This window comes from Leptodactylus fuscus, chromosome 3 (assembly GCF_031893055.1).
Source record: "Leptodactylus fuscus isolate aLepFus1 chromosome 3, aLepFus1.hap2, whole genome shotgun sequence".
Taxonomy (NCBI): domain Eukaryota; kingdom Metazoa; phylum Chordata; class Amphibia; order Anura; family Leptodactylidae; genus Leptodactylus; species Leptodactylus fuscus.
In genome coordinates, this window is record NC_134267.1 from 63,114,960 (window position 1) to 63,136,549 (window position 21,590).

The 21,590-nt window shown below is 41.0% G+C and overlaps 1 protein-coding gene across 1 annotated transcript in view; it reads right to left on the bottom strand.

Annotated features, from left to right (window-relative positions):
* KIF26B (kinesin family member 26B) overlaps positions 1-21,590 on the bottom strand; it is a 260,962-nt gene that overhangs the window by 103,986 nt on the left and 135,386 nt on the right. Inside the window, exon 4 of the mRNA XM_075267677.1 lies at positions 8,849-9,015. Within this exon, the coding sequence (XP_075123778.1) occupies positions 8,849-9,015 (167 nt within the window). The remainder of the gene's footprint in view (positions 1-8,848; positions 9,016-21,590) is intronic.

A 21,590-nucleotide genomic window follows, 5' to 3' on the forward strand; every position in this document is an offset into this window, starting at 1 on the left:
TCTATAAGTTGCCATGATTTGTTCAAATTGACTGTAGAGAACCAGAAGCCACCATAAATTGTGTCCATCTTTAAACATAAATAGATGTGTGTATGTAAAGTTATCCAAGTGGAATCCAAGACAAATCATCAATTCTTACTTAGATGTGTTTAGTATGCCTGTGAAGTAGATGGACCAGGTGGTGACCACTGTCAAGACAACTGTCTCCAAAAATGTCTAAATCCTCTACAACAGGGGCTGAAGCAGTACATGCTGCAATTTTTTTTCCACACGGACTATGTATGTGAATTGCACATGTACTACTATGTATTCTGGTGCTGTACATGTGCAATCCACGGCACACATACTATTGATATGTCTGAGTCTAAGTACATCAGCCTAGTACAGCCAGGCTATAACACATTCTAACTTGTCACATACACAATAACAGTGTTCTTATTAAAATAAACAGACATTTTAGTAAAAAAAAAAAAAAAGTTTTTTTTTTTTTAAATGATGTCATCACAGAAGGCATGCTGAATAAGACATATAAAAGAAATCTTAATATTTGGTTACCTAAGCAACAGTATCTTCCCTAATTTGTGAAGTTCCATTAGATTCCCCATATCAGTAAAATGAACATATTAAATAGGATGTAATGTTCCTGGGAAATAAACTCAAGGCACCTCGATTAAATAATTCACCTGAGCCGGCTCAGTTGGCGGTGACTAATAACGGCAGAACCTCTAGGTGGGGAGAGGGGGGGGATGCAGAAGAATCATTAGTGGAAGCGGTATTGTCAGCCCCTCAGGGGTTCCTGCTCTCACTGACTACAGGATGGTGAAGCTGTAAAGGCAGTGAAGAGCTGCAGATAATGAAGCAAAAAGGACCAGACCTGTCTGAGTGCAAGTCAACAAAACCTCAGAGGAGTTCTGCCATATAGTTTCCCTGTTTTACATGAATTACATTATCGAGTAGCAAAATAGATGGTATCTGCAGTGAGCTGATGCGATGATCACTGATAGAGCATGTGTTTCCTTATCACCATGAATAAATCACACTATTTTAATTTGTAATGTCACTAAACTAATCCCGGGAAGAATAAGATCTGCAGCAGGAGGCATAGACGGCTATAGACTGCTCTATGCAGGAGCTGGGAGTTGTAGTTTACCAAACAGCTGGAGGATGTTTATAGCAGAGGAAAGCAAATTTAGGATTGATCCTTATAGGTGTGTTTCTGTTATACACTATTGAAGGCCTATATTTGGAATTGACCATTACGATCAGATCGGATGCGGTCCAACCTTTGGCCCCTATGGCAATCAGTGCGAAAAACTAAAAGGGAAGACCAGGATTTGGCACAACCTGCGGTGCATCTGGGGGTAAGGGGGGTAAAAAGCATACTTCTCTATCCACTGGTTAACTTTATGCCACGTGCTGGGGCCATAATGCTACAAGTCCCGAGCCTTGTGTGACTGCTGAAACAAATCAGGAACTGATGACGTACGTGGATGACATTGCCAGTTCCTTCCAGTGACTGCTGAGGCCAATGATTGATCTCAGAGGTCATGTGAGCCCCAAGACTTCTAGCACTATAGGCTCAACATATAAAGGGAAGAGGAACTGTGGAGGACAACAGAGATCCAGGGACAGGTTTTCTTTTTTCTTTTACATTCCCCTCCAGTTGTTCCATGGGTTGACCAATATTTGGCTATTTTGGCTGAATCCTAAATCCAGGCCTCCCATATCACCACCATCTGTGGGACATGAACCAGGTTGGTCTGAGACATAACAGCTTGTCTGTCAGTTCTAAATAATAATACAACTATAAGTTACCGTACATTGCCAAAGTGAATTTATTCTACAGGTCATATTCATCTCACTGGCCGCCAATATCTGCTTATTTGCCAAAGCTATCAGTCTAGAACAAGAACAAGGTAGGCTTGAGGATTTATTTTCCCTAAAGCGTAATGACACATATAATTTACAAGCCTGAGTTACCAGGTCATCTACAATAGGATTTCCTTAGTTGTGCCCTCCCTACAGTCAGGATATCATACAAAGCAGTCAACTCCCATCATTTCCATTCATTGCCTTGTCAAAGAAAAAACTCATGGCTTTTATACTTGTTTTTTATTGTTTTTCAGTAAGGATATAAAGTTTCTGTTCAAAGTATTACATTGATATTTCAGTACATAAGAAACAGAATACAAGTGAACACGACATTAGCTGATGCTGTAAATTCCCACCAATGGCAGGAGGGAGTCTTGAGCAGACAGTTAACTTTTAGGCTCTATTCACATCTCAGTTCGGGTGGGGAACCCCCAAAATGGAAATCTATACGCATTAAAAAGCGGTTACCTGGGAAACCCACGGACTCCATAGACTATAGTGGGGTCCATGTGATTTCCTTGCGGTGTCCGCACTAATGGAGAGAAAAGTGCTGCGGAAACCACATGAACCCTATTATAGTTTATGGGGTCCGGAGGTTTCCTGAAGATAACGGCTTTTTAATGCGTGTAAAGTTTCCAGATTCCTCCAACGGAAACCCAAACGCAGATGTGAACTGGGCCTCACACTGAAATCTTCAGACTTATTATTAATCCCAACTACTTTTTAAGGTAGCTGCTAGGTCCCAAAATAACCAGATCTGCAGTATCCCTCTAAGGCCTGGTTCACATCTGCATTCGGGGAGTCCGCTTGGGGACCCCCCAAACGGTATACCGAACATATAAAATTGTGGTTAGCTGAGAAGCCACATGGGCCCCATAGACTATAATGAGGTCCGTGTGTTTTCCGCACGGTTTCAGCACGAATCATGCGGAGAGAAAAGTACCATTAGCACCACTTTTCTCACCGCAAGATTTGCGCCGACACCGCACGGAAAAGACACAGGCCCCATTATAGTCTATGGGGTCCGTGTAGTTTATTAGCTAACTGCTTTTTAATGTGTTCTGTATTCCATTCGGTGGGCCCCAAGTGGACTCCCCAAAAGGGATACCGAACACTGATGTGAACCAGACCTAAAATGTAATATAATAGTAAATGCATTTATATATAATAATATTTATAATAATAATAATAAAAAGCATGATTACTATGGTTAATTATTACACTAAATACAATTTGACACATAGATAAAGGAGCATGCCAACAACTGGCAAATATAACATATCGTGAAGTGTATTCTATGTAGTCATGCAGTGCTATAATATTGAGGTTTCTAGTATGGGGAGATATTTCAACTGGAAACAAATGTCATTCTGTAAACTCTTTTCTATAAAGAAATTGGGTCTAGGAAATGACTTGTACAGAGCTCCATATGTTCAGGCACAGTGCTAGTAAAACTCCTGCAGCCCCAAACCTCATGGCTTTGTCTGCAGCCTTTCATCTCTTATTATATGCTAAAATCCACCCTCTTAAAGAAAGAGGTTAATGGGAAAATGACATCAATCACATTACATATGATATAAGCTGCCTTGGACAATGTCTTAAATGAAAACAGACCCCTTCCTGGGGCGTACGCATGTGACGACTTCATATTTAGTGTTCAGGCATGTGGCTGGGCTGTTTGTATATATGTCCCAGCTGTGTTCCAAACACATGTCCCCCCCCCCCCCGTAATTAATATGGACTCCGTGTACTGGATCAGCAGGTCTGTTATCCATCTGTATTTCCACTCCACATCCTGAACAGCTTTTCTCTCATTTCTTAATAATAAAATACTTTTACACAGTCATTTTGCATAAGTGGATTTATTTTACAAACCATACTCATTGTGGCCAACAAAATATGCTTATCTACAACCAAAGTCAGTAAAACCACATCTCTTAGTGGCTTTGGGCAGGAAGATATCTAGTATAAGACTTTGAAGCAGTGTTAAAGGGGTTATCCAGCATCCAAGATTGATCTACAATTCCATCCATAGCAATGCTGAATACTCACTGTTCCCTTGTGCAGCTTTTCCTTGGCTTTATTTTACTTGAGTCTACTTGCATCACTGTTATTTACATGTAGTGAATCTGCAAAGAAACTACATTTCCCATGATGCATCTCCCCTCCAAAGAAATCACAGGTAATAAATCACCCCCATATCTCAGGTCACATGATGCTGTGACGTTTCATTTGTAAACTCACCTCCCCCTCCTCCCTGTGATCAGCAAAACACAGGGAGTGAGAGCAGGCAGATGCATCATGGGAAATGTAGTTTTTGTACAGATTCACAGCATGTAAATAACAGTGATACAAGGAGCAGCAAGTAATATAACGCCAAAATATGCACAAGGAAACAGTGAGTATTTAGTACTGTAGTAGTTGTATTTGCAGATAATTTTTGGATAACCCCTTTAAGGCCTCAAGCGTACAGCTTTATGTATGGTGTAGATCTGTATTACTGTGACAATATAACTGTATAAACCAATACTGTACATCTATGTGCCTTTAAATGTGATAGTAAGCAAATGTAAAGCTAAAAATCTGATTGTAAATGCCAGATGTTGCCTTTCTAGCTATATTAGACTACGTTCACATCTGCACCAGGTCCGTTTAAAGTCCTACAAGATGAAGTTTCATTCAGCAATGGCAGGAAAAACTAATGACAGACCCCATTATAGTCAGGGCAGGGGCCGGGATCGGTAAGTGACGCTGCGGGCCCCACAAGCACTATTATACTCGGGGGTCTTTTCGGACCCCAGAGTATAATAATTGGAGGCCCAGGAGAGGTAATGGAACATAAAAAACAGTGTTACTTACCTATCCAGGCATGCTTTGGGCCTACTTGCGTGACGTGACATGACCGGGACCTGCGTCCATATGCATCGCGACGCAGGCCCCCCGGTCACATGATGTCCCAGATGTCATTGAAGATGGCGGCAGACAATGCAACGGAACCAGGAGATAGGTAAGTACCAGTAAGTATGTTTTTATTCCCCCTGGGTCTCCAATTTTTATACTATGGGGTTTTAAAAGACCCCAGAGTATAATAATTGTTCATGGGTGACCACAATGGAGCATAATAATGTGTGTAAGGGCCACTATGGGGAATAATACTGTGTGCAGGGGCCACTATGAGGTATAATACTGTGTGAAGTGGGGCCACTATGGAGCATAATACTGTGTGCAGGGGCCACTATGGGGCATAATACTGTGTGCAGGGGCCACTATGGGGCATAATACTGTGTGCAGGGGTCACTATGGGGCATAATACTGTGTGCAGGGGTCACTATGGGGCATAATACTGTGTGCAGGGGTCACTATGGGGCATAATACTGTGTGAAGGGCCACTATGGGGTATAATACTGTGTGCAGGGGCCACTATGGGGAATAATACTGTGTGCAGGGTCACTATGGGGCATAATACTGTGTGCAGGGGCCACTATGGGGAATAATACTGTGTGCAGGGGCCACTATGGGGCATAATACTGTGTGTAGAGGTCACTATGGGGCATAATACTGTGTGCAGGGGCATAATACTGTGTGCAGAGGCCACTATGGGGCATAATACTGTCTGCAGGGGCCACTATAGGGAATAATACTGTGTGCAGGGGCCACTATGTGGCATGATAGTGTGCACAGAAATGGGGGGGGTTGGGGTCAGTTGGTCAGGTTGGGGGCCCCCCATGTCAAAAGTTCACCACAGGGCCCTACCATTCCTAGTTACGCCACTGTCTCTATTAGCTGCATTGTATTACGGGACTGGCCATGGGTGAAATATCTAGCGCGCCAAAGCCTTCCATGACAAAATCAGTTCACTGTCCATGTAAGAAAATCCCTCCAAATACCTGCACCAACACACATATATGCTGCATTTTTATTTGACTGACTTACTAAATATCCCAAAGAAAAAGGACAGCGACCAGGGCTTTTGTATGACTTTTCCTATTCACTTTCATTGACTGAGGAAAGAGAATGTCCTACCTGGATCACGAATGAAGTCAATTCCAGACCTTGCAGGATGCAATTCTCAGTTTTTTTTTTAAAGTAAATATAAATTGCTTTATTTTATCTATACATTACGTGCCAGAAAGTAAAAGGGAAAGAAGTAATAATATCGCTATAAATGGGCTCTTGCATATTTCCTCTATGGATTGATGGCAGATTTAAATCAATCATCAGAAAAATATTCGGGGTCTCCTAACTCAAAGCAGCTGAAATGTTCAATCTCCTCTGGAATTTCAAGGTCAAAGTATGACCCACCATAAGGGCCCACAAGCTTCTCCATAAGAAATAAGAACGAGCTTTCTATAAAATTACGTTCTTGCAAACCTTGGATCCCGAGAGGCCTGGATCTGCGAGACTCTTGTCAGTAAGGAATTACAGTATCCTGACTCTGGAGCTGTTTAATTCACTGGCATTAGAGCCGGCAGTGAAGAATGGCTTGTCCTTCCATGACTTCTTTACTCTGCTTTGGATCCCCTGTCTCAGTGCTTAACCTTGTTCTACGCAGACCTAATAAATTACAATGTATCTGTGCAATAATTATACAAGAATGCTGCAGATTTGTAAGGGACACATACTAAAATGTCTTTGGATTCACTTACTCGTGTCCCACCTGACACAAAAATGATTTTTCATATAAGAACTGAATACTTTCTATTTGTTTCTGCAGTCTATCACATGTTACTAAGCTAAATCCCATGGGAGATTTACATTTCAGCAAGAACAATTTCTGCATCTTAAACATGCTCATCACTGTCCATTTCCTTGGCAACAACTTGGGCAAGATTACTGCAATTGTAACATTTAGGCTAAATACTAGACTTTCAAAAAAGGAAAAAAAGCGGAACAGCATGATATATACTTAATAGAACGGTTATGGTAGGATAACCAAAGGCTGGCTGTGAATGACTATTACAATAACAACCATGTTCACAGATAACAGTCTGCAGGGTAATATAAAGGGATGTTTAAGCAAATAAATATTATGTTCCTCAACTCCCGCTCTACAGATCCTGCTAAATGGGCTTTAACCTCTTCTAAAATTCTGAGACTGACTGGCAGGCGAGTCCAACAAAATAGAAATTGCAAAAAAAATCTGCAATACCAGACCCCATTCTCTACATCAGGTGTTATTGTACTGAGGCTTTGTTCACATACCCTTTTGTAAGCATACTGGACATAGGCAAAGAGAAAGTTCCTGACATGTAGAACAAAGGTCCATCATCCACAGGTGACAATGTATATTCAACACACTTTGGAGCGTATAGTCTGCTGGATATTTCTACACAGATGGATACAGCTGAAAATATACTAAGCAGAATATGTTTTTTTACAATGAGAGCCAAGTGGAAATGTTTACCGCTGCATGCCTGTGTGGTGGCATATGTTGCACCCTTCCATCAGAGGTACACATAACTATTTATTATTATTATTATTATTATTATTATTATTATTATGCTTACTTATAGAGCTAGGTCCCTGGCATAGTATTTTAAAAGGTGATGTGAGTTATTATTTTCTGGAGGGGAGGGGGGCTGAGTTCTTGCTTGCTCTCAGAGCTATTATCTCCTGGTCTTATCAGGTCGGCTAATTGCAGTTTGCTAATAAGGGTTCGAACAGTGGTTTTCCCAGTGCTTTTTATTTCTGTACATCAACACAGTGAAAACAGAGTTTAGATTAGTGCAAGCCCACTCATCATCCTGGCAGCATGTAAGGTTTTTTTTTTCTCTCCAAACTTATGTAATGTAATAAATATTTACTGTGCATATTATTTAATCTGCTTTATTATAGATTTTTAGTAGTCATAATAAATAATCTATCATAGGAAAGACAATTTCTATATCTACTTTTATCTACTTATATCTACAATTTCTATATCTACTTTGTAGTGTCCTATTCATTAAAAAGTCAAAGCCCATCCACCAGCTTGTTGAAGAATACAGGAAGTGAGAAGAAATAGCAGGTAAGCTATTGAGCGAGGGAAAGGGGAAAAACCCTTTAAATGACAGTCATAGCTGTATACACAAGAGAGTCAGCTGTCTACACAAGTAGTAACAATGTTGACAGTCCCAACTGTGAGTAGTATTTATGTTAAGGGGGTTTTTGTTGGGTATTTCAAAAAATATATGTGATTACTGATGATATGATTAATAGTTACAAAAAAAAACCCCCAAATCTGCAGAGAGTATAATACAATAAAAAACACTGCCATACTGTATACCTACAGGTAATCTATCACATTACACATCCAGTCCTTCAGTTTTGTACTAGAGCAGAAGGAGCTGAGCAGATTGATAAAAAAAAAAGTTTTACAGGAAAGGTTCCAGGACAACTTACATTTTATTCCTTTAACTTGATACAATGTTAGTGTCCTATCCATTAAAAAGTCAAAGCCCATCCACCATCTTGTTGAAGAATACAGGAAGTGTTTGGTCCTTTAAACCCGTAACACCATAAATGTATGAAGCATCTAGCAAGAACAGGTGGGGCCACTGGCTGTCAGTGCATAAAGCAATAGTTGTCACACACTGAGTGGGCCTGCCCACATGACTATAGTTTTCCTGCTCTATAACATGCTGAATGCAGATAACAATGTATTTTAAGTGTGTTTTAAGCTGGACATACATATTACATAGCTGTGAGCTGAATAACTGATCGTCTAACAGCTATATGTCTGTTTCCCACATATATAAGTACGCCCAGCTCAAAAAGCAGATTATATCCTAATTTCCAAAAAGATCTGCTGTTGTGGGAGAGCCAGGAAGCCCCACAAACAGTACATGGTCGACTGGTCCCGACAAAAACAGAGGGTTCGGCCCATAATCTCCTAATGTGACTGGCTTTAGGTGCCTTATAATTATTTCCTTTGGTTGGACCAAGGATATCTCTGCACTGAAATGTATAGAAAGGTGGTAACATTTTATAAATGTACCTGGCAAAGAAAGATGCAGCCACTGAGGTTCCTGTAGATGTTTCACTCGCAACATATGTAGTATGTGATGTAGGGAAGCTGTATATGGAAGGCTTATCAGCATTGTAGCGGTTCAGTGCGGCCTCAGTGAGACCTTCCCTGCCAGTCTCTGTCATCAGCTGAGAGATCTGCAAACAGAAAAAGAGAACAAATAGGGATGTAAAATCAAAACCAAAATGTCAGTCATATTCTTTCTTAACCCTGCATGGATAGGAGATTCAAATGTAGACATTTTTACAGATTCATACTTTTTGAGATATAAATACAACGAACTATAATAACTATAGTGTGCACGTACCCTTATTCTTCAAACCAAGCAATGTAATTGCATGTGCGATCCTATAGGTCCACACTTATCTCTTTGTTACAGTGCACAGTGAATAAATACATTGTGTCTTATCTGCATATTTGTAAATTCAGTCCTGAGAAGTTTATGGAAATATCCTAAATGTCTTTTGTTTTTGTTTCGCTCTGATCAGATTAACTGGAGCTAAGACGACAGTCAATGCAGTGATGTCACTGGAAAGAATACCTTTCCAAACAGAAAATCCAATATTGAAGATTAATGAGTTCTACCAGATGCTCCATATCAAATTACCTCTATTGACAACCTGACCACCTAGCGATTAAAATGTAATTATCCTCCCAACCAGCACAATGACTGGTGTGGTCCTGTGTACAGTAAGACCTGCTCGCTTAAATACGGTTATCTGCTTTCAGCTTTATTGGCATTCGTACAATGTGTTTCTTTCCTTTAGAGATATAGTTAGAGACTAAACCTTTTAAACCTTTTTAGATGAAAAAGTGTAATGCATCAGTCTGGTAGGAGATGAGTCTTGAAACAATAATGACTTCATTATTAGAGTCATTGTACTCTTCTCTTTCTCTTGAGACTATAGCTCCAGCTGCTTGATCCTGCTAGCAATTCAGTATTGGCTAGATATGTAAGACAGAACCTCTGCGGCTGGATGATGGGCCTACCTGCCGCTGGTACGGATCTGGGAACTGCGGCATTGGGAAGAAATAGAACATGATGTTGGGAAATAAAATGTCTGCAAATGTACTTATATTTACTAATCAGTAAAAGTTAGACTCGAGAATGGATGGATGGATAGATGGATGGATAGATGTGAACCGGGCCTTAGGGCTAATCTTCTCCCATTGGCAAATGTCAAGCAAAATAAGGTTTGGGGCTCTTGGATTTCAACACACCCAACCCTTTAGCTTTTAGGGATATTATCCGCTACCAGAGGTGTCTGACAACAGCTTAGTCCTTCTCCCCATTCAGTACACCTGCACAGGTGGTCAAGCCAAACAAGCACATGGAGAGAGATAACTGTCAGCCTATAAGTATCTTGTAGGCAGCTATCAAATGTGCAGGCTTAGCCTTAGGCAAGACAAGAGGATTCATGCTGGCCATACACAATGCCAGTCAAATACTCAAACACTCCTCAGCCCAGTGCTGTGTTATTACAGCAGTGACTTTCAGCATCTTAAGTCTCTGTGCACATTGGTATCATTGCTGCAGTTTTCATAGTATGGATGACATTTGCAATGGTTTTATGGTTTGTTATGTTGAGCCATGATCCATTCTGATCCCTTTTTCTCATACTGCCTCCTATTTTCTGGATTAATTTGTTCATAGGCTTTTCTATATCCCATTCAGACTTCTTCCACTATCACTTATTCCTATCTTCCCATCTTCACTTCCTTCCCAGGAGGCAATAGTGTGAACTGAACAAGTCTTGGTTGCTTTAATATCACAAGCATTGATCTTACAGGTCAGTGACCTTCTTCTAGTGTTGTCTTGTGTTGTGGGGAGGGAAACTACTGGGCTGTGTCAGCATGTGGGCCATGTAAAGGGCATTAATGATCCAGAAAACAATCTGCCTTCAAGGCATAGGGAGACATGAATCTCTCCAGCAGATGCCCACAGAGTATGTGTCACATTTAACCCTTTTTAAACACACAAAAGTAGATTGTAAATAGCACGGCATGTTAATCCATACCAATATCATAAGCTGAAATAAATATAGTAATATGCTAAATGTATATTTACAGTCCATTTTTTACACACTCAGGGTGCATGCACACTGAGTAACGCCGGGCGTGTATGAGAGCCGTACACGCCGGCGTTACAGCAGGGCTGCCGAACATTTCCCATTCACTTCAATGGGAGTGCTCGTAACAGCGGCGTTTACGAGCGCTCCCATTGAAGTGAATGGGAAGTGTTCGGCAGCCCTGCTGTAACGCCGGCGTGTACGGCTCTCATACACGCCCGGCGTTACGTAGTGTGCATGCACCCTCAGTGGATTCCTATATATGAGGCATTGTTCTTTTTGAGTAAACCCATTGTCATATACCTCATTAAGAGATTCTGAGTTAATACAGAAGGGACTCTAGTTCTGGGGATCCTTATTTCTCATCCACTGTAGAGTATCTCCTTCTCTATAGAGGACCTGTCCATGTAAACATTTACTGCTAGGTTCCACCATACAAATGGCATGATGGGGGGGTTTGCCTTCCCCTGGATCAACACTGTAGAGAACTGTTGGGTTTTAAGTTGGACGTGATGGACTGATGTCTTCATCCAACCTCATCTACTATGTAACTATGTATACATAACAATCATTGGGCTCCAAGCTCGAAGACAATTTATGATGAACATTTGGTCAAGAGACTCTTCTAACAAGTAGGAATTACCCAAAGAAGAACACTCTTTTAGGCCAGGAACACACATGGTGTGCCCCCAGTGGGCGAAAACCAGCCAATTTATTCTTCTTTATTGTGGCAGGTCCACTGCAGACATCCACAGCAGATCTGTCCTGTGTGGCCTTACCTAAATCAGGTTGGCCTAACCAATGAAATTACTGGAAGATTCCTAGTGCGTCTCTATAGTCTATAGCAGGGGTCCTCAAACTTTTTAAACAGTGGGCCAGAGACAGAGCATGTCGCACAGACATCGGGAGCGGTTCCCTCCAATAGGTAAAGTGAAGTGCGCTCCATGGCCTGGCCCGAGCTCCCCAGGAGCTTCATTATAAATGCACGCCTGCCAGCGTTGTCGGCAGGGCCAGACAGAAGTGCTTGGCGGGCCGCAGTTTGAGGACCCCTGGTCTATAGTCATAGATGTATTTTTATAGGGTCCTTATGAAATTGTTGTAAATTTGTAATTTGCGTCTAAGTATATTAACATCTTAATATGTAAAATATATGAAATATAGGTAATTAGATATTAAAAATCTCTTCTAATATGTGTCTAATTTACATAGAATAAAAAATGTGAATGCACAGATTTTGGTACTTGATAGCAATTCTGAAATAGAGAAATTAATTTTGTACAGTTCTGGCATACAATACGTGACCATTATGGACAGAAAAACACACGTGCAATGTGTTAGTAACATGAATTGTAATATATTAACAATGAACATATAACACTACTATCATTTCCAGACAGATAAGGAATGTGTGTTTGTTTCATCACATTCACACTGATCCTAATCACAATGCATTTAGGCATGAAGGAGGTAAACCATGCATACAATGAGCATATCAGTATCTGCTGCACCTGGGAAATTATCCCCCACAGCACATAAGAAAGATACAATGACATCACAGTTATATTTCCACACCATGAAGCATAGACAAGTGTCAGAGAAATGAATAAAAATGTATATGCAATAACTTAAACATAGTAGAACTTGCCTATATAATCTCTCACGTATACAGTACACATTATAAGAAAGGCCTGGCAAAAGATACTAGTCTTACACTACAGGCTAAGGATTACATTTATTTTGGCTAAGGCGTATAAAATTAAAGATATACAGTTGGGTATCATGCAAGGAGTGTGGAGAAAACATGTCTTGGAGTCAAAAAGTACATTCTTGAGTACCTTTTGGTCCTAGGATTATTCTAAACATCAGAGAGCGGCATTGTTCACAAAACGAGAGATTACTACCAGAAACAATTTCAGTTTTGAGTTAAATCTATTTATTGCTGTACAAAAAGTTAAAACAAAAAAGTGCAAAAGCTCCGTCCTTAACCTACGCTACCCAATTTTGCCAAGTATCTGATGTTTCTCCAATGGAACAAAAACTCTAAGACTCTAATGCAACCCGACACACTATCTTACATGAGACTTTTTTGAAGGAACTTTGAAGGAAAGTTGTTCCAAAGCTCTTGGAGATCTAACCACTGATCTGTGGATTTAGGCTTCCTCTAATTCAGTGGTTCTTAACGTTGTTTGAGGTACCGAACCCACCAGTTTCATATGCACATTCACCGAACCCTTCTTCAGTAATAAATCAAATCGGATTTTTTTTCCAAATTCAACACATAGGTATATGGATTTTTACTGGTACACAAAATGAACCGTGCATAGGGCCTAGGGTTCGATCGAACACCGGTTAAGAACCACTGATCTAATTCCTCTATTTTTTCATCTACTCCAGGACAGACTAGATGATGTTGAGATCAGGGCTCGTGTGGGGATATATCACCACTTCCAGAACTACTCTTTCATTCATTCACTTTGCATTTTGTTCATTAAAAATAAACTAGAACTATTAACACTTCTGTTATTGACGGTATTGTTACTTTTCAGCTTTTTTACACATCTGCTTAAAATCTGCATACAAATCTGTTTTTCAAAACACTTATGTAACTATTGTGAGGAAATTAGCTCGGTAGAAGCAGTGGTGCGGACCGTCAAGACAGAGACACAAAACGTGCAGTAAACTGGTTTATTTAGAAAAAACACAGTAAAATAAACCTTGATTTCACAAAATGAGCCAAACAAAATACAGCCTTAACCGGCAAAAACAAAATAAAAACCTGCTCGTCTGAGCCACTAGCTAAACAGAATGGATAACCTAACTATAGGTGTGGCTTACTTCCAACTATATGAACAAAACAAGCGCAATATTGTCTCACCGGACTCAGGGTTACAAGACAGAACCATACACCTCCTTTCACCTCATGGAACTGCCCATAATGTAGGATCAGCAGCCTTTTCTGGCCCAGTAATGAGTCAAGGCTCTAAACCTGGGCTGAGACCTACTCCAGACCCGCCCTGCACCAAACATATGTCAGATAGCTGGGGCTGATATATCTGGGCTCCAGCACTCTGCCTGTCACCTTCTCACACTATGTATTCCAATAGTTTGTTTAAGTAAAATATATTCTGTATGTCACATGAATGTAAATCTTTCTAGTGCTAGCATGTACCAAAACATACTGAACGAATAAATGCATTTTTTATTCTCAAATTCGTGGCCTTTCCTCACTCTCATAATGCCCCACCACCCCCAACACCAAAGGCTCCTGAACAGTCTTATAGTGGCTGGTTAATATATGTGTTAACCATGCAATATCTGTCATTCTGAGCAACAGCAAAGGGAAGCGAATCAATGCTAATGCTCTGCAGAATGAGCTATGTAGTCCTTGGTTTCTTCTTGGGCTGAAATCACATTCATTTCCAAGCAGCCGCTTGCACGGTGCAGAGCTGCAGGGATTCATTCGGAGTTTCAATACAGTAGATCCCCTGGAGGAGCTCCCAGATAAATGATGTTTTCAAGTACAACATAAATATTCATATAAAGGAAAAGGAATGTAATAAAGGAAATTGCCCGACTACACTTCTAACTAATTATAAGTCTACCTCTGCTTTCCATATTATTCTAAACTTTTGTCTGATAACTCATGTACCACTTCAATTTCATATTAAAAATAGCTAAGCAGGACGCAAAAGATTCAATTACAAGAGGTGGCGGGCGCCATCATTTATTAATAATTAGCACTAGTTATTGGTACAGGGACATTCATACTTGTTAGAACTATTTATATAGCAAATATTTCTCTCAATGACCTTTACAATGCATTTCACTGGAGAAGTAACTGGCTGGAAATGGTTGCTAAATTATACATGGCCCATTGTATTACTAGAGTAATTGATTTATATTCAGCTTGTTTCCTTCCATTTTCAGTTATAAGATCCATTCTGCAACTACCAAGTGATGCTGTCGGCGAAGATTTACTAACTGGTGTAAGAATATTAAAAATAGAACAAAGTCAAAAATACATTAAGTTAATTAATCACTAGGGTAAGATATACTGTGATATTATATATACCACTAAGATATGCCATCACTTCTTCTTCAGGGGTGGGCTGACTGCCAAGGACCGACACCAATCCTCAGAATGGAAGGGCTGCAGTGCTCAACAATGTTCCTCTAATTTTTCCTGCACAATGATGTTCACTGTTATTCACTGTGCAAGGAACTGCAACGTAGTCCCAGTCACTTCAGTGGAGCTGTGCTGCAGGTTTCTGGGTGCTGAAGGGATTTGGTTTCCATAATTTTTCAGAATTGGGGGTCAACGGAGGCCATATGTTATGGTATATGCTAGCAATATTCCATAACAGTCTTCAGGCTTTATTAAATGCAAATTTATTAAAAAGTATATAGCTTGCAGGAAGCGTTTCAACCATTTTATTTTCAAATAAGTTAAAGGGGTATTCCCACCTCACATACCCATCAGTCTTTACTGCTGTAAAATCTTCTTTCTTCCTGGTTTCTTGCATCATTTGGTGGGCGGGGTTTCACAGGCAACCTGTCGTTTAGCTCCGCCCCCAAATTCGTGTGTAGCTCCGCCCACCCACATTGGACTATGAAGTACAGGCAGCAGCAACTCCATTCTGTGTTACATACAGAGACTGCCTGTCTCTGCCATAATGAACACAATTGAATTAGCTAGCCTGATAACTGGGAGAACAGAAGAAATGAAAGCAGCTCCTCTCCCCTATCTGATAGCAGGGAGCTAGGTCATGTGGTGTAGACACAGGGATAGCTAGATACACAGGCTCGCTCCCTGCACTTAGCCCCTCCTCCCTCCCCCCTGAGAGCAGCAGATACATCATTTGACTCAGGAGCAGCTAAGTCAGGGCTGTGGCCACAAAAAATTGAATAAAGTAAGATAGTGGACAGACAAAGCAGTTTTGCTGAAGCAGTGTATTTAGGAAAAGTCTTACATTCACATTAACAAGCAGTATAGATAGGATCCTTGTGACGGGACAACCCCTTTAAAGGGGTTGTCCAGGAACTCGTCAGGTCTGGGAAGGTGAAAATAAATACAAATAAATAAATAAGTTAATTAATGAAAACATCAATAATAATAAACTCACCTGTCCCTGGTCCTCCAGTGTTCCAGGTTGCTGTCCGTTCCTGCAGTGCCAAGGTGCTAGTTCCGATGACCGTTGAGGCCAATTAGCAGCCTGAGGAATGGACCCGGTCACGCATGTCACATCACACGCCCTTTCCTTAGGCTGCTGATTCACCTCAGCGGAACTTCCACCAGGACATCCCCAGGGTACCATATGACCGAACAGCGGCTTGGGACACCATAGCAGAAGGGACAGGTGAGCATGTTTTATAATTTTTTTTTATTTCACCTGGCCTCTAAGAAAAAAATAAAATCCTGGTCAACCCCATTAAGATGATCATACCTATAAGTCTTAGGTAGGTCATATATGCAGATTTTGGCAGTAGTTGCTGACCATCTAATGTGTATAAAATGCTTATCTGATATTTGTTCAGCAATATATTAAGAGGGTGATATTTTTAGAAAGACCCTGGACTTGGTAGGCCATACCACCCACTCCAATTTCTCTATTTTAATGCAGCCTGAAGGCCCCTTGCAGACTCCAACTCCACAGTCCTGCTTTTCAGAAAGTTTCAGGAATTATTTTACATACAAGGGTTCATTCATGGGTTTAGTGTCTGTGCTCTCATTTTATTTAAGTATAATACCATCATTTGTACATCAGTTTGGATAATTTTATCTATGGTCTAGAGTAGGGGTAGGGAACCTTTGGCTCTCCAGCTGCTGTGAAACTACAACTCCCAACATGCTCCATTCACTTCCATGGGAGTTCCAAGAACAGCAGAGCAAGTATGCATGCTGGGAGTTGTAGTTTTGCAACAGCTGGAGTGCCGAAGGTTGCCTACCCCTAGTTTAGAGGTTCTAAACAATGTTATAGCTTGACAGGCACATCATGCTAGGATAGGACACTGATTAATAGGAATAAAGAAGTCTATTAATAATACTACCTGGATCAAATCTGATTTACATTTCTGGAGATTTATAACCAACTACGAATAATTCTAAATATATGAGCAAACCTGAATATTTTAGATGCATATTAGAAATGGCATTATGCTGGTATAAAGCCTTGTTGAACAGTGCTGACTGAATTGGCAGGTGCTTATTGATCCTCACCCAGGAGTCATATACCAGTGCTATAATGTTCTTGCCTTACCTCTGTCATTACCATCCATCGTATTCTTATGCAAAAACAGAATGTGAAGCTGCCAAGAGCCACATGTGAGGGACTGGAGGAGGACAACTGCACATCCATTGGCTTATTTTACTCTCCTAATAAAGCAGAGCAGCATTAAAGTAATCAATACCCGCCATGCTCTGCCAGCCTACCATTGCCAATAACCAGTGGACACAGGCTGTGACAAGACATTACTTTGCTTTGCTGGAAAAAATCCTTTAATGGAGTCCAACATGTCCAAAATGTCTTCCAAACCAATAATAGTGCAATATAGGGGCTGTTAAAAAGAAAAGGCAGATACCTATCACTGCTAACTGATGAAGCGACACAAAGAAAATCAGGTTTTTTTAATGGATTTGCAAATATAGCTGCGTGTGCACCAAATGTGGAACTGATTTTGCCAGATTTGCCTATAGACAACTGCGCATGGCTGAATAACTGCCCCGTGTTGCCCATGGTATTTTATGGTATTTCCAGCCTCTGCTTGCATTATAGCTTTCTCTGGGTAAATTTAGCAAATCAGATCCAGTCCTTATTCTATTAAAGGCCCCTACAAGGCGCTATGAATAGTTTTGGAGATATTTTAGACCTGATAGTTTTACTTTAAAGTGATGGGGATGAGGTGAAAGGGGGCAAATGCAGAAGCAAACATTAACTTGACGAAGTTTTCACTTTTAACAGGGCCATAATATATAAAAGAAAGTTCAGAATATAGTCTATACCGTATATATGGTTGGTTAACTTTGACAAGGTTTGTGCTTAAACTCTCCATCACCCGTTCTATCTGTTCTCCGATATCCTCACTGGCCTTTCTCATAACCCCAATGATCACATCAGGATTCCAGGAGACAACAACATGATTCACTTCCAATGACTGACTGCAAGATGTGAATCATTACTCATTCTTCAAGATTGCTTCCACCTCAATGGATATGTAGAAGATAAATGCAAAAAATGTACCTAATTTATGTTATCTCTTAACATCTCACAAAAATGTGCTCTTTTAATTTATAAAGCTGGAACAGTAGTCAATGTAAGGAAGACTAAAGTGTGGCAAGAAAAAGAACAACCAGCCATTTACAGTGAACACCACAAATATATGACCGAACCATTAAAAATCCCCCAAAATAGGAGTCTGTCTATATCTACATCTATGTCTGAGTGACGATTAACAACATGACTCTTTGACAGTGGTAGAGACTTCCTGCAATAATCTAAGTGTAGCTGCCCTATACAATTACAAGGGAAGTCTTTGCAATTGAAAAGTAAGGTAATTCCTAAAGACACTTATCAATGCTAAATATTGTAGACTGGTATTCAGGTACAGCACCAAGTTTCAACTCTATTTTACGGTCTTCTGTTTTTCAACTAAAGACAATTTTTGACCACTATAAAAACCCTGGTTGTTGTCTTGGATGGCAATTAAAAAGCTGGGAGAGGAGGTTACATAAGGCGCCCACTGCTAAAGGCACAGGTGCAACTTTTTTGTGTTCATTCCATCCATTCCGATACCCTATTCCCCGAAAGTAAGACATCCCCCAAATATAAGACAGTGTAATTTTTTACAAGCTTAGAAATATAAGGCCTCCCCTGAAAATAAGACCTAGTAGCAGTCATTGCTACAGTTGTCACACCCTCCCCCCTGCCAATAAACATCTGATCAAATATAAACGTTCTTACATGCATTGCAGCCGCTGTTGCCTCCAGGGACTGTTGTTGCACAGGTGAGCTGGAAGAGGCCCTTCCCTGCCACATACGATGTTCGTTGAATGCACAGGAGAGCCTCCTGCCACCACTGCGCTGCATCCGTTGTCCCTGCTGCTCTAGGATGAGCTGGGAGAGGCCCGCTGCCGCCACTGCTGTCCCTACTGTATCAGTACCGATAATGGTGACAGCAGTGGGCATGTCCTAGCTTATCCCAGAGCGGCAAAGAAAATGGAGACAGCGCAGTGGTAGCAGCAGGTATTTTTTTATTCAACAACAAAATGTATATTCTTGTTCATGAAAAACAAGACATCCCCTGACAATAAGACCTAGTGTGTCTTTAGAAGCAAAAATTTATATAAGACACTGTCTTATTTCTGGGTAAAAACTGTTATAACTGTACATTCTACCTGTACTGCAAAAAAGGACATTGCAAATAGGACATAATGGTAGGGGTTGTCCAATTGTGGAAAGCGGTTCAATTATAAAAATGGATAGAACAGAAGATTCTCAACATGCCTACAGTACTACAAAAAGTTAAAGGTAAACTCCTCAGTTTGTCTATAGTCCATGATGGAACAGATCAGCAGCAGAATAACCCCTGTATACTTTGTCTACAAGGGGCAGGGGCATCTCCTCTTTACCTGTGTCATTTAGTGCACTTCTTTTTTTGTCTGTGAACATATATGGTCAGTCAAATCTCAGCCAACATATCTAACTCCAGTCAAAGAAGACAATGTATCTGATGTTGGCAAATAGTCGAAGTAGCGTGGTACTTATGGGCAATATACTGAGGCTGTGTACACAATATAGAATGGCCATCATACATCAACAAAATTGTGAACCAAATTGGACCCAATTGCACCCAAGACTATACATTAGGTTTACATCCAGTTTTAACTACTACAAGAATCATCTTGATGCCACTCTAGCCAAAATAATATAATGATACAGTCATTACCGAAAATATAATTAAACTATTTTGATATAGTTATATAGTAAAGATAAATAGTAAAATAATTCTATTTCACCGTAAATTTAGCTACAAAGTTGAGAGTTGCCCAAGGCCCAACGCTTACTCTTCTGAAACTCTATGACAGACACTTCCAGGAATACGCCATTTCCTTTTTGTGTCGGTAATCAGATCTCATTTACTTTCCCTCACATTTCAATCAGAGACCAACAAATTGCGTTACTTATTGAGAGACATGGCAAAGACATCATTTGCACAACCTGCCAATGATCCTGCGGTTAGACAGTCACATCTTGACATTATCCAATCACAATCTACGTGTTTTGATATTTAGCAAGTACCTGCTCATAGACAGGTAATGAGGTCACTGTGTGTGAATAGGAGCGAGCACTGTCACAGGCTCGGAGGGCAAATTATAATCCTGTATTCAATCACTTCATCTGCTGAAAATTGATGATGAATATCTTTATGTAAGAGCTGAGAGGCTTTTACAACTTGCCAACACAATGTTTCCCATAGCACTTTGCTAATAGAATAATTCTAGGGCAGACTGACTATTTATTCAAGCTAGTACTTACTTCAGATATCTCCAACCCTCTCGTGCATGTTGTCTAGCTCTTTATATATTTTTAGACATTGAATTAACAATTTTCTGAAAAGCCGGTTGTCATTAAATTACCTAGCTTTAGATAACCTGCCTATAATAGTAACAGAAACAGGGCGAGATGTGGGAGAGAAATATCAGCTTTATAAATATGCACCGCAACAGTTAAATGGGTCAATACACACAGGTAGATAGATTTCAGATCTCATTCATGTTTGGCCTGTGGGGATTGTTGTTCTAAGCAATAATAAATTGCCAATTGATCAATGTCTTGTGGTATGATTTGGGATGATCTGGGTTGGCCTATCGATTGGGGCAACATCTTTCATTTAGAACAAACAACTCTAATTTTTTTTACCAACAATCCAAATAAATCCAACACCTCTGACCACTTTTGGTAGGGACAATCTATCCTTTTTGCCATCAGCCAGCAAAATATGGTCTAAATCAGGGGTGCTCACACTTTTTTCAGCATGTGAGCTATAACATGACCAAGTCCAAAGATCTACTATCCACTTCTTGTGGGTGGGGCCTGTGGGCATGGCCTGTGGGTGTGCCCGGGCGTGGCCTGTGGGTGTGGCCGGGCAGGCCGGTGGGCGAGGCCAGGGTGGAGCGGAGCGTGAGAGCAGGAGGCAGCGGCATTCTGTGGTTGCCTAGTAACGGCCCTCGCTCAGCATAATGGGAAGCCACAGAATGCCCACAACACAGAAGCAAGGCGGCTTCCCAGGGATCCCCGGTGTCTGCTTGTTCAAAGCGCAGGCTGAGAGTCATCTGGCGATGACTCTCAGCCTGCGCTGTGAACATGCACTCCGGACACTTGCAGGCCGGGCAGCAGCAGCACCGGGGGATGATGGGCTCCCCGCTCTTAGGGATGGAGGGAGCAGCCGGGGTGCTGCTTGTTCATAGTGCAAGCTGAGAGTCATCTCTGGACACTGGCAGTCCAGGGCCGCCGCAGCCCTGACTGCGAACAAGTGCAAGGGCCTTGCACTCATTCGCAGTCAGGGCTGCGGCAGCCCCGCCTGCAAGTGTCCGGAGATGACTTTCAGCCTGCGCTGTGAACAAGCAGACACCGGGGATCCCTGGC